This window comes from Heteronotia binoei, chromosome 6 (genome assembly GCF_032191835.1).
Source record: "Heteronotia binoei isolate CCM8104 ecotype False Entrance Well chromosome 6, APGP_CSIRO_Hbin_v1, whole genome shotgun sequence".
Classification (NCBI taxonomy): Eukaryota; Metazoa; Chordata; class Lepidosauria; order Squamata; family Gekkonidae; genus Heteronotia; species Heteronotia binoei.
Window position 1 is genome coordinate 646,502 of NC_083228.1, and position 13,907 is coordinate 660,408.

The 13,907-nt window shown below is 48.3% G+C and overlaps 1 protein-coding gene across 1 annotated transcript in view; it reads left to right on the forward strand.

The window, feature by feature from the left end:
* Positions 1–13,907, forward strand: part of SEC31B (SEC31 homolog B, COPII coat complex component) — an 82,974-nt gene that overhangs the window by 19,361 nt on the left and 49,706 nt on the right. The window contains exons 7-10 of the mRNA XM_060240953.1: positions 3,207–3,306; positions 5,933–6,094; positions 9,208–9,363; positions 13,112–13,342. Coding sequence (XP_060096936.1) covers positions 3,207–3,306; positions 5,933–6,094; positions 9,208–9,363; positions 13,112–13,342 — 649 coding nt within the window. The remainder of the gene's footprint in view (positions 1–3,206; positions 3,307–5,932; positions 6,095–9,207; positions 9,364–13,111; positions 13,343–13,907) is intronic.

Below are 13,907 nucleotides of genomic sequence, written 5' to 3' on the forward strand. Positions count from 1 at the left end.
GTGCTCTGGGGTGCACGAATCTTTTCAGTCTTACATTTAACAGAGTCAATGGAACAAACAAAAGTGATCCAGATATCCTCACCCTCAGTGGTGCTGATACATCCACGACCTGCCGCCCGGCACCCGTCAGTGCAGGTCGCTCCCGTTTCCCGCCGGCTCGATCTCCCAAGGGTCCTTGCCCAGGTCTTCTAGCAATATAGAATCCTCGTCGAGCACCATCGATAAGGCGGTGCTGCCACGGCTCGACTCCTTCTGTTTCACTGGTTTCTTGGCCCCCACTGGCCCCGGTTTGGGGGTTGGAGGGGGGACCCGGGGGCATTCCGGGCAGTTGGCGGCCAGGTGGTTCAGGTCCCCACACCGGTAGCACTTGCGGGTGGGGGGGGGAAGGGATTTTGCTCCCCCCCCCGGCGGTGTCTTCTTCGTTTCTGGTTTCAGGCCCGGCTTGGTTTCTCTGCCGGCCTTGCCCCCCTGTTGCTGCTGGCGTTGGAGGGCCACCATTTTCATGTTGGTCTCAACTTCACCCACTAATTGTATCCACCCAATCAGGGTGGTTGGTCTCGCCTGCCCCAGGGCCCGATCCAGCAGGCTGGCGTTTAGCCCCCTTCGGTACGCCGTTATTTTCATCATCTCACTCCAGCCCCAAACTTTGGCGCAGTGGGTTCGGAACTCTGCCGTGTACTCCTGTATTGACATTGTCCCTTGCTGCAGGTTCTGGAGGGTGGTGATGGCCCTCGTTTCTTGCAGTGGATCCTCGTACTGGGAGAGTAGGGCTTGGAGGAAGCCCCTAACTGTGTCCAGCTCGGGTCTCCTGGTCTCGTACAGGCTCACGTACCATCTTTGGGCGGCCCCTTTCATTTTCGACCCCAAGTAGCTGACACGGCTGAACTCATCCGGGAAGGTGTCCCCCCAGTAATGCATATAGCTGTTCGCCTGGATTATGAAGTACTCCACTCCCTCTGGGTCCCCGTCGAACGTGGCATCTAGTTCTCGGGCTTTCCCCCGCCTTCCTGGCGCGACTGGGACCACTGGGCCTGCTGGGGCGGCCGGGGCGGCTGATGCTGCTGGCACGGCGGGAGCAGGGGCCGGGGGTGGTGGTTGCGGTAGGGGTAACCTTCCGGGCCCCCTCATCAGTGCGCGGTCGATATGCCTCTGGACCTCTCACACCATCAGTGTCATGTTTACCTTCATTTCACTTCTCAGATCCTGGGCTAGGGTTGACACCTCGCGCCGTAGCGCCTCAACGGGATCCAAGTCTTTCGGTGAGGGTCCTTCCGATTCCGACCCCTGCTGCTTGTCTTCGGGTTTGGGGGATCCCTTCTCCTCGCTCTCGCTCGGCAGCGATTCATCTCCGCTCCCCGGGTTCCCCTTCTTCACCGGCCTGTTGAGGATGGCTTCGTGACGGAGTGCAGCCTCGTCCATCAGTGTGGTGGAGGTGCGGGGGTACCATGCTCTTGGGGTGATGAATAGTTCTTGTATGTGCGTCGTCCCCCCTAGCTTGGCCAGCCTCCGTGTCTCGGTAATGTGCCATGCCAGGGACACCGGGATTTCAATCGGATCTGAAGGCTCTCGGTCGCTGGGTGCCATTTCAGCCATCCGCTACAAAGTACCAGCACTGATAAACCTTCGTGAAGGTTCAGTTCCAAAATGTCAGCGAAGGTTCATTGAAATTTTCAAAATGAGCAGACTTGGTTATTTGAAACAAAGTTGCATTTATTGTATACTCCAAAGTTACTTCAGTATGATAGACATTGGAACTGATGGCTAGCAGTTCGAGTCATTGGTATTTAACATTATACTTCACATCAAAGCATTCACATCTACCCCCAATTCCCAAAACAAAGGCTGTCTTTGCATGTGAGACATTTCACACGGCTACCGCCTTATTTTCTACAGTTGGTGGTTACATTTTCTGGTGGCAATGTCCTTGCTGCCTCTCGGGGGGAGGTGAGAATCTGCCAGGCACTTTCTACTTCAAAGACTGGCTAACAACCTTTGATATTCCTGGGAAGCTACTCTTGGCACCCCCCCCTCTACTACTCTGCTAATATGGGTTAGTAAGCATATATCTTTATTAAGCAATATGGTTAGTGATCAGCATTCAAGAAGCGTATCAATGAACAGAGTCTGACACATAGACCCTATCTAATATTCTGCATTTAGGGTGAGCTCAACATGATTAAAAGACCTGAGTCAAAAAAGCCATTCGAAAAGGGCTGGAGGGCTTCCTTTAAAAAGAAGAAGTCCCACACAGATAAGAAAAATATCAAGGTGCTCAAACTGAAATGCTAGTTAGGGAACTTTCTAATAAGATAAATTCCTAAGCATGGGATTACTGTTGATCTCCAGGCAAGAGATCCATTCACTTGGAGAAAATGACTGCTTTGGAAGGTGGATTCTGTGGCATTCTAACCCTTCCCAAAACCCCGCCTCCCTCAGACTCTGCCCCCCCCCCCGAAGCTCCAGGTATTACTCAACCCAGAGCTGGCAGCCCTACTGTCAGCCATTACAGCTCTCTGGAGGGCAAGACTCTGGTGCTTCTTGCCCTGCGTGGGGGCTTCATTAGAAGCTCTTAAAAGGGAGGACTGGTGGGCATTTGAGCGAGTGTCTGGAAGCAGTCCCAGGCAAAGGGCAGCTCACTCCTGGGCCATCCATGGCCATTCCTTGCTGACATCGTAATCTCAAGATTTCTGCAGCGCAGTACTAAATGGAGCTGCCTCCTAAATCCATTAACTTCAGTAGACATTAAAGGTATGACTGTGCTTAAGACTTCACTGTAAGACCCTTACCAGTGAACTTGTTGTGCCAGCTGTAAAGTGCTTGAACAAAGTGTGGCATGACTTTGCATGATGTGTGGAATCTTGGGAGTCTCTGGGGATCCTTTGGGGGGTGGTCCCAGAAGAAGGCTTCTGGAGACAGGGGTGGTGCAGGGTAGGCATGTGGTTTTGTTACTTCCAGAGCCCATCCCTTGTTCCCATTCTGTTCCCGTTCCTTCCATGCGCTCCCTTCCTTTGACTCTACGCCCTCCCCTTCACTGCTTGCCAGAAGTTGGAAATTTGAAGCAGAATGAATTCTGGGGAAACGAATGTCTGTACTGATTTGCTTGGCTTGCATGATATTCTCTGAGCCCATCATTTGGGATTCTTAAGCTCTTATGTTAATGGAATAGAAGTGCATTCAGTTTCCGCAAGTCTGTTGTTGCTTTTCAGGGGTGTCTTATCTCTGTCCTGGTGCCAAGCAGACCCAGACTTGCTGCTGACCAGCGCCAAAGACAGCCGGATCCTGTGCTGGAATCTCTGCCCCAGTGAAGTGAGTTGACAGCCCAAGTGCTTCCTCCCTAAACCACATGGAAGCCCTCTTGTGCGCTCCCAAATGTCCTGAGTCTCATACTTTGTCCTTTAGACCAGGGGTGTGTGTCATAAAATGTAATGTGAGGTAATGGAGATATAAACTTCATAAACACAATTAAAGATACTATTTTTAACTTAAAATACAAACATGCTTGAAACTCCAGCAACATTTTGTTTAAAATGGAAAGGTGGGGGAATTTGGCAATGCAATTTTAAAAATAAAACACCTAGAAAAAAGTTCAAGAATCACAGCAGAAACTAAAAATATAAAATGCTTTGAGCCTGGGAAAACAAGTGATGGCATTGCAAGCTTCTCCCCCCCCTTCCCCCCAGCCAGGGCTACTGCGATTGGCTATGACTCTCCAGTGTAATAGCTCCCTTTGGCTGTGGTTTCCCAGGTTAGAGTACTCACTAGGCACCAGTTCTCATATTCACTGAGCAGAAACAAGCTGGCTCAAAGCAACCCTTTATTTGCAAGGACACAACTCCACAAAGCAACACCTTCAGCTGGCCATAGAAATGCTGCAGCACAGACAAAATTGTAAGGAAAATGTGGAATGGATTTTCCTTTAAGGTGTTTGGGCCCTGTCTACCTGGGCACAGAGACCTTAATGGAAAAATCCATTCCCTGTTTCCTTGCAGCTTTGCTTCATCCTCCAGTCTACCAAGACAAGGCAGGGAACTGAAAGAGCAGGGAACTTCGGCAGCCTCAGAGCTTCAGATGATTAAGACAGTGGTAGGAGGGGGGAGGAAAAGCCCCAGGGGCCTGATTAAAGCTCTGGGCAGGCCAGTTCTGGCTTGTGGGCCAGACATTTGACACCCTGCTCTAGATGGAGGCTTCTTGGGTCTCTCAGTTATGAGCTGTTCCTAAGAGACTCATGAGCTTTTCCTTCTCTGGGTTATGAGGCTTTTTTGCTTCCCTTAAAACAAACGACAGTTTTTTTACTTTGTGGGGCAGCAAACGGAGCTGGCTTACTGGTGTCCTGGAATCTGTGGGTCCAAGATACCAAACTCTAGGGGCACTGCATCCCTTTTGTGTGGTCCTGTATGGAACAAGGTTGGAGTCCAGTGACCATTGAAGTTTAATTCTGGGTATAAACTTTCATGTTCATGCAGATATTGTCTGATGAAGTGTGCATGCACACAAAAGCACACATACGCAGAATTAAGCTTCATTGGTCTTAAAGGTGCCACTGAACTTGAACTTTGTTCTGTTGCTTCAGACCAACACGGCCACCCGCCTGAATCAGTTTTTCTTATGACACTAGAGCAGGGGTGTTGGACTCAATTGTTACGAGGGCTGGCTCTGACGTAAATGAGACCTTGTCGGGCTAGGGCATGTGTACCTATTTAAGATTAGGTAAGCAGAGATATGAATTTTATAAAGGACACAGATAAGCACAACTAAATATTTTTTTTTAAAAAACTTTAAAAACATGCTTAAAATGTTAGCACTCATTGTTCTTAAAGGTGTTTTTTTTGTATCTCTTCCATGGGATCCAGGGATCTGGGCAAAGGAAGCTCTGGCTCTTTCCTTCCTTCCCCAGGGGACTGGGGGGGGGGGGGTGAGGAGGAGCCTCAGCCAATAGAAGGAGCCTTGGATCAATAGCTCTGCTGTGCAATTAAGAGAGCCTGGCAAAGCAAGATCTGCCTCCCCCTCTTCCTCCCCAAGGGAGGAGCCTCAGTCAATGGAGAAAATAGAGGTTTTGCTCTGTAGCTCCTCTGCGATTGAGCAAGCCTTGCAAAGCAATCTGTAATGCAGAAGGAAGCAAGAGATAGGGAGAAGGAAGCAGATGATAGCCAGTTGCTGGGGGGCCTGATAGGAGCCCTCTGGGGGCCTGATTCGGCCTCCGGTCTGCATGTTTGACATTCCTGCACTAGAAGATAGAACCATGTACAATGTTCTCAATCACGGTTTCCTTTTTAGAGAATTTTGTGAGACCAGGCTAAATGTGGCCCTGACCTGGATGACCTGATCAGGGTAGCCTGATCTTGTCAGATCTCAAAAGCTAAGCAGAGTTGGCGCCACTTAGCACTTGGATAGGAGATCACCAAGGAAGTCCAGGGTTGCTATGCAGAAGCAAGCAATGTCCAGCCACCTCTGAACATCTCTTGCTTTGGAAACTGTAAGTCAACTGCGGCTTGATGGCACTTTCCTCCACCACCAGGCTAAATGTGGCAGCAGATCTTTGAGATTTTTTTAGAAAGCGTGAATGTTGTCTCTCCAGGCAGTTTACAACTAATACAGCCATTAAAACAAGCCAGGGTAAAAGCACACGGTTGCTTATATCCTCCCCCCGTGACCACCTTTCACCTGACTGAAGTCCCTCTTTACCAGAGCTTGGCCTGACTGGGTTTTATATATCTGTTTTATGTTGTACTGCTGCATGCAGGGTTTTAATTGCATTGCATTTTTGCAAACAGCCTCAGAGGCGAGCAAAAACTCTTGTGTTTGCTCCCAGAAAAACAGTTAAGAATAAAAAAGGGTAATGTAATTTTTGTAAGCTGTGGTGTGGTAAGAATTTTTTGTAACAAGAGACACATGGCCTGGTTTGACATCTCCTTCATGTCTGTGCCTGGCTTAGGTAGTCTATGAGCTGCGCACACCAACACAGTGGTGTTTCGAGGTCCAGTGGTGCCCCCAAAATCCTTCTGTCTTCTCAGCTGCTTCTTTTGATGGGCGGCTCAGCCTTTATTCTGTGATGGGTGGCATCCTGGAGGCACAGCAGAAAAGCCAGGCAGACAAGGTAAGAACACACATGGATGTCACTCAGCAAAGTGTGTTTGAAATTGAGAGCTGTGTTGTTTTGTCACCTTTTTTCAGGTTGCAGTTCTATGCTCAAAAATTCAAATCATGCAGCTGTAATAAAACAGGCTTGTGAAGAACATTTCTGTGATTTATTTATGGAAATGACTGGATTTTCTTTCAGACAGGAATGGAAAGGGTTCTGTGTGGCCCCAAAGTTTGTTATTCTGCCAGCACACTCCAATAAGTTCCACAATATTGCTATTTTATTACTTAATCTTTACTTATTTATACCCTGTTTTTCTACCCCGTGAGGACCCAAAGAGACTTATTGCATACTTCTCTCTTTCATTTTATTCTCACAACAGTCCTGTGAGGTAGTTAGGCTGAGAATGTGTGACTAGCCCAAGGTTACCCACCAGGAGTCAGGGCTCAAACTGGGGCTTCCCAGATTCTAGCTGGCTCTTTTCATGCCAGTGGTAACCTTCCAGTGACCCTGGTTTTCCTAATGGGCTGAGGATGAGGGCACGATCACAAAGATCTTTAAAGAAAAGGATCAGTGAAAAACAGGTACCTGCATTGGCCACCTATGAGCACAATCCAGAGAGCCATGTGACAGGCTGTTGGAGCCGTGCTTTGTGGGCCAGCAGGACTTGGAGGGGTTGCAAAAGCTGATTGTGATTCAGCACAGAATATCATCCTGTTCCAAGGACAAACTGTTCCTCTTGTGAGCCCTTGAGGTTTTATGAATGGTCGCCTTTGTCACGATGTTCAGTAATGCCCAGGAATGAGAGCAGGGAGGGACTGAAAGGGCATGTGGTCCAGCCCCTGTTTGGTTTCCAAGTCAGGCTTCATAGCTCGTAGTTGGAACAGGAAGCCAACTGTCCGTTTGTGCTAATGTTGCTACCACGTGCGTGCGAGCGCTCCCCCCCCCCCCGCCCAGTGACACTTGCAGATGCTGTGTAGAGTTAGAAAGAGGGAGTCTGCATCTCTGATTTTATATTTATATCCCTTGATGTCAGGATTATACATTTTTATATGTATTTTTCCCCCATACAATCTGATATTAAGAGTTTATCTTAATAATGAGATGTTAGCATTCAAAGAGAAATATTGAATCTAATTGGGATATAAGATAGAACACACAGATTCGCTTCTGGTTTCACCGAACCGAAGGACTGTATAGCATTAGACAGCCAGTGTGGTGTACAGAACTTAGAGAGTCAGACAAGGATCTGGGAGATGCAGGTTGGAATCATGGAAGCTGACTGGGTGATCTTGGGCCAGTTACATCCTCTCAGCCTGACCAGAGTTTTTTCTTGTATGGATAAAATGGCGGGGGATGAATGCTGTAAGTAACATTGGAGGGGAAAGCAAGGTGTAGATATCTAAATATAAATACTTGTACATATCAGTCATGTGAAAAGACTGTTATTCAACACCCTGAGCATAAGTGCATTTTCTCCCAGGTTTGGTCAACCTTTGGAAACCCAGGGGGCTTCCTTCACGCAATAGGGAGAAAGTGTCCACATGATATGAGGTCTTCCACCAAAGTATGCTCCTTTTTTTTTTTAAGCACAAAACCCCCTTCAGCGTTTCAGCAGTCCATAACCTGTAGAGTAGTCCCAGCCATGCAGGCTCTGAGCCCCTATACTTGGTGGACTGGGTCTCAACTATGGCTTCTGTATATTAGCATCTCCAGATGGACAAGGTAATGTGGGAGTTCAGACAGTCACAACTGCACCTTGCCACAATTCCTGTGCTGATTTGATTCATAGAATCATAGAGTAGGGAGGGACCTCCAGGGTCATCTAGTCAAACCCCCTGCACAACGCAGGAAACTCACAAATACGTCCCCCAAAATTCACAGGATCTTCATTGCTGTCAGATGGCCATCTAGCCTCTGTTTTAAAACCTCCAAGGAAGGAGAGCCCACCACCTCCTGAGGAAGCCTGTTCCACTGAAGAACCGCTCTAACAGGCAAGAAGTTCTTCCTAATGTTGAGCCGGAAACACTTTTGATTTAATTTCAACCCACTGGTTCTGATCCGACCTTCTGGGGCCACAGAAAACAATTCTACACCATTCTCTGCATCACAGTCTTTCAAGTACTTGAAGATGGTGATCATATCACCTCTCAGCCGCCTCCTCTCCAGGCTAAACATCCCCAGCTCCTTCAACCTTTCTTCATAGGACTTGGTCTCCAACCCCGCACCATCTTCATTGCCCTCCTCTGGACCCGTTCCAGCTTGTCTATATCCTTCTTAAAATGTGGTGCCCAAAACTGAACACAAGACTCCAGGCGAGGTCTTTCCAAAGCAGATTAAAGCAATAGCACACTTCACGTGATCTGGACACTATACTTCTGTTGATACAGCCCAAAATTGCATTTGCCTTTTTAACCACCGCATCACACTGTTGACTCATGTTCAGCATGTTGTCCACTAAGACCCCTAGATCCTTTTTGCACATACAGCTGCTAAGACAAATCTCCCCCATCCTATAACCATGCATTTTATTTTTTCCTACCTAAATGCAGAACTTTACATTTATCCCTGTTAAAATTCATATTATTGGTTTGAGCCCAGTTTTCCAGCCTGTCAAGATCATCCTGTTTCTGTCTTCTACTGTATTTGCACCCCTCCCATTCAATTGTCTATGAAATGATAGAGTGGCCTGGATGTGTTAAGTTGAGCCTCCTGTGTGATCTGGTCCTCCGGTGAAGCACCTCAAGTTTATAGAAGTGGGTGGCGCATTCATAGGGCCATCATGAGCACAGCAACTCAAAGCCTGTGGAAATCAGCAGGCTTAGACTGGAGTAACTTTTCTTAGCCCTGCCCTGGATGGCCCAGGATAGCCCAATCTTGACTGATCTTAGAAGCTAAGCAGGCCAGTGTTTGGATGGGAGACCACCAGGGAAGTGGTGGACCACCAGGTTTGCTACACAGAGGCTGGTAATAGCAAACCACTTCTGTTCCACAACTTTCCACAACCACCAACTCTTCTCAGGCTAGCACTGTTTGCTTGCCACTTGTTAAAGGCAATAATGCTGACTGGGTGGTGACATTCCCTGGAAAGCAGCAGTAAACCTTTCTTTCCTTCCATTGGCTCTCAGATCTCCTCCTCTTTCAGTCACATGGACCCTTTTGGCGCTGGACAGAACCTTCTGCCTCTGCAAGTGCTGGAACGTGTGGCTGCTCAGGCGACCCTGGTCCCGCCTTTAAAAAAACCTCCCAAGTGGATCCGCAGACCAACAGGGGCATCATTCACGGTAGGTGCAGACGCCCCCCCCCCCCCGCCCCGAGGGAAACGGGAAGGACTGGTCAGAGAAAGTGGTGGGTCTGCCTGGCCCCACAGCGGGAGCGGCTTCTGTGTCAGCCCAGGAAGCATTTGCAGGCAGGTGGCACATCTTGGCTTGATGAAGAGACCTCGATGGCTTGATTTCCTAGCACAGTTTTATTTTATATTTTATTTACAAAGCATGTACACTGTCTTATCTGTCCAGTAAAGGCCCCCAACATCCTGCTTGATAGGACACTGGCTGCCCAGGGACCAGGACAGCTGGCTGTGGTTCCATGCGTTTCATTTGCCTGCCTGCTTGGCGCTGAAGGATTCTTGAGGAAAAGGGGATGCCTCAACATAAAGGCCTCTGTGTATGTGTGTGTATACCCATGCACACCCAAGTGTTGAGGTGGACGAGTAAATCCTGGACAGTGAATCTCGGGGCAACAGTTGGCTAAATTCAGTAAGAACAGAATTATTCTGTGTAACAGTCTTTGCTCCCCTCCGTGTGCTCCCAAGTTTATATTCTCAATCCCCCTCAGCCTCCTCCACCCATATGCATCCTATAGATCCATCCTTACACTGGGTCGTTATTAGCATGTAAACTCCACAGGACATATACACGTTGCTGTACATGCCTAGGAAAGGGACTGTCTATTATGTGGCATGCCAGTGAGGGAAGAGGGTGAGGCTTGGAGGTCTGCAAAAACAGTTGTTGTGGGGGAGGGGTCCTCAAACGGTGCTATGCTAAAATGGCAGTGCTGTGTTTGCCTGGTTGTGGAACACTGGCAGACAGAGAAGCAGACATTGTGAGCAATACTACTACAGAGTTCTAGGGCTACAACAGAAAAGGCCCTGCTTCTCACTGAAACCCAACAGGCCCTTAATGTATGTTGGAGCCTGAAGCAGGACATTTGTTGGCTCTTCCTGGGGAGGTTTATGTGGATGACAGCATTTCCAAAGATATCCAGTCAGTTCAGAGATTTATAGCCCAAAACACACAACTTGTATTGCTCTTGGAAAGAAACTGATATCCAACACAGTTATTTCCACACAACACACCCCACAACTTGTTCTTGTCATTAATCAGGCATTGAATAAACTACCAAACTTTTTAATACTTTTAAAATATGTTTATATACTTTTAAACTATAAAACTGCTTCATATTTAATATGTTTAACACAAAAGTTCACATTGACAAAAATAAAAAACAATTAAATCCTTATAAACAGAGCCCATAGTGATTAACTGATACTCTCTCGGCTTGGCTTCGCGAACGAAGATTTAAGAAGGGTGCAATAGTCCACGTTTGCTGCAGGCTCGCTGGTGGCCGACAAGACCAATGTGGGACAGGCAGGTCCGGCCACAGCGGCTGCAGGGAAAAAAACTGATTAACTGATACAGTGTACAAATAACTAGTTAATAATATAATAGACGCGTTCCGTGTTTCCCACTTCATCAGTATTATATCTTCCACTTGTGCTGTATCTTACGGCGTTTCCCAAAGGCAGGGTCACGACCTGGCACTGGGCCACGGAGCCCTCAATGTCAGGCCATGGGGCCTCCAGTCCCCTGGCCGCCCCTCCCCGTCCCTTCCCCCGCATCACGCACCTCCTTCTCCCACCCTTCCCCACCTCAGGCAGGTCAGTTTCATGCTGTGCAAAGCCCTTCTCCCCCCGCCCCCGACCGATCGCCCAATCGGTGGGAAATCAGCGCTGAGCTCATTCCGCGCTGGGCCAAGCTGGCCGCAGATTGAACATACTGTGGCCGAAAAGGGTGCATGGCTCCTCCCTCCCCGGCACTTCCTTCCTCTCACTGCGCAAGCGCCTCTTCCCTCCTTCTCCCTCCCTTTTGAAGGGACCGCACATGGAAAGAGCGCATGGCTGAAGTGTGGGGGAGGGATCAGCCATGCGCCCTCTTCAGGCGCAGTCCCTTCGAAATGCCAGCGGCTGAATTATCTCAGGTCTGTTTTCCTCACCGAGGAGATGGCCAGCGGGAGGAGCTTTACAAAGCTGGAAATTTACCAGTGGTGGGGAAGGGAGGGAGAAGGAGACTGGGGCGCTACGCCATGGGGGTGGGGGGAGGCGTGGGGGGGGGGGGCGACCGATTGGTGGGAAATCGGTACTGAGCTCATTCCACGCTGGGCCAAGACAGCCACAGGTCAAACAAACCGTGGCCAAAAAGGGCGCATGGCTCCTCACTCCTTGGCACTTCCTGGATGGGAAGGAAGTGCCGGGGAGGGAGGAGCCATGAACATATGAAGCTGCCTTATACCGAATCAGACCCTTGGTCCATCAAAGTCAGTATTGTCTTCTCAGACTGGCAGCCGCTCTCCAGGGTCTCAAGCTGAGGTTTTTCACACCTATTTGCCTGGACCCTTTTTTGGAGATGCCAGGGGTTGAACCTGGGACCTTCTGCTTCCCAAGCAGATGCTCTACCACTGAGCCACCGTCCCTCCCCTCGCCATGCACCCTTTTCGGCCACAGTATGTTCAATCTGCGGCTGGCTTGGCCCAGCGCGGAATGAGCTCAGCGCCGATTTCCCACCAATCGGTCGCCCCCCCCCACGCCTCCCCCCACCCCCATTGGGCGATCGGTTGGGGGGGGGAGAAGGGCTTTGCACAGCATGAAACTGACCTGCCTGTGGTGGGGAAGGGTGGGAGAAGGAAGTGCGTGATGCGGGGGAAGGGGCGGGGAGGGGCGGCCAGGGGACTGGAGGCCCCATGGCCTGACATTGAGGGCTCCGTGGCCCAGTGCCAGGTCGTGACCCTGCCTTTGGGAAACGCTATAATATACAGCATAAGTGGAAGATATCATAATACTGATGAAGTGGGAAATACGGAACGCGTCTATTATATTATTAACTAGTTATTTGTATGCTGTATCAGTTAATCACTATGGGCTCTGTTTATAAGGATTTAATTGTTTTTTATGGTTATCAATGTGAACTTTTGTGTTAAACATATTAAATATGAAGCAGTTTTATATTTTAAAAGTATATAAACATATTTTAAAAGTATTTAAAAGTTTGTTAGTTTATTCGTATCAGAAAGGACCGTCTCTCCCCATACGAGCCCCAAAGAGCACTGAGGTCAGCAGGGAAGAGCAAGCTGACTGTCCCTGGGCCAAGGGAGGCAAAATTACAGACCACACGGGCACGGGCTTTCTCCGTGGCAGCCCCCAGCCTGTGGAATCAACTCCTGGAGGAGGTGCGGGCCCTGCGGAGCTTAGACCAGTTCCGCAGGGCCTGCAAGACCATCCTCTTCAGGCAGGCTTTTTTAGAATGCTGATAGAGGATGACTGAACGGAGGATCCAATAAAGTGACTCTTCAATGACTCTTGCCACTATTTAAATATGTAACAGCGCCGGAACACCTCTGCTGCTGTTAAACTATAGAATAGATATATTATAGATTATAGATGCTGGATTAGTGTTGTTTTAAAAATTTTATGCTGTTTTATAATTTTAATGTGTCTATATGTTTAATGCACTTAATGTATTTTAATTACTGTATTTATAACATGTTTTATTGAATGTTTGTTAGCCGCCCTGAGCCTGCCTAGGCGGGGAGGGCGGGATATAAATAAAATTAATAATAATAATAATAAATAATAATAAAGATGGTTTTGTTGTTTGCATTAATCAGGCATTGGCATTCTGAACTATTAAAAGTGTCGGAATTGTCTTCCACTCTCTCTTCTAATCTGTTCTTTCCCCAAACTTTCTTTCCACCCAGTTTGGAGGCAAACTAATCACCTTTGGCCACACCAAGGCCCTCACACAGCTGGGGCAGCCAGTGATGCCACAGCAAGTCTTTATCAGCCAAGTCACCACTGAGGCCGAGTTCTTGGCCCGCTCCCAGCAGCTGCAGGAGGCCCTGCAGTCAGGGAGGCTTCTTGACTTTTGCCAAAAGAAGATCGAAGCAGCACCGGAGCCCTCTGAAGAGAATGTCTGGAACTTCCTGAAGGTAGGCAGAGAAGGTAGACCAGAGGCAGATTCTCTGCAGAGGGATCTGAGGGTTCCTTGGTTTATTGTCGTTAACTGATTTGAGAACCAAACCTACATGCAGCTTCTACTCAAATGTCAGGCTAGGCTTTCCCACAGGCACACCATCAGAGATAAGGAAGGGGTTGCCCTGCAGTCAAACAGTTATGCCCAATAGTTTTGTGTGTGTGTGCGCGTATATACACACACATACACATGCAGGGCTTTTTTTGAACAGGAATGTTGTTCCAGCTGGCTTGGTGTCGGGGTGTGGCCTAATATGCAAATGAGTCCTGCTGGGCTTTTTCTACAAAAGAAAGCCCTGTGTATACTTTTTTTTTTTAAAAGATCATCTTACATTCAGGGTTATCTTCCTTTCAAGTAAATACAATATGTGTTTCGGTTGTCCTTTCCCCCAAATTATTTTGATCATCATAATAACATGGAAACTCATGACAACATTTTTCAGAAGTTAATTTAACCAGGGGAGGGGGGATGATCTCCTGTTCTAGAGTTGGTTTTACTGCTTTTAACTTGTTTTAATTGTG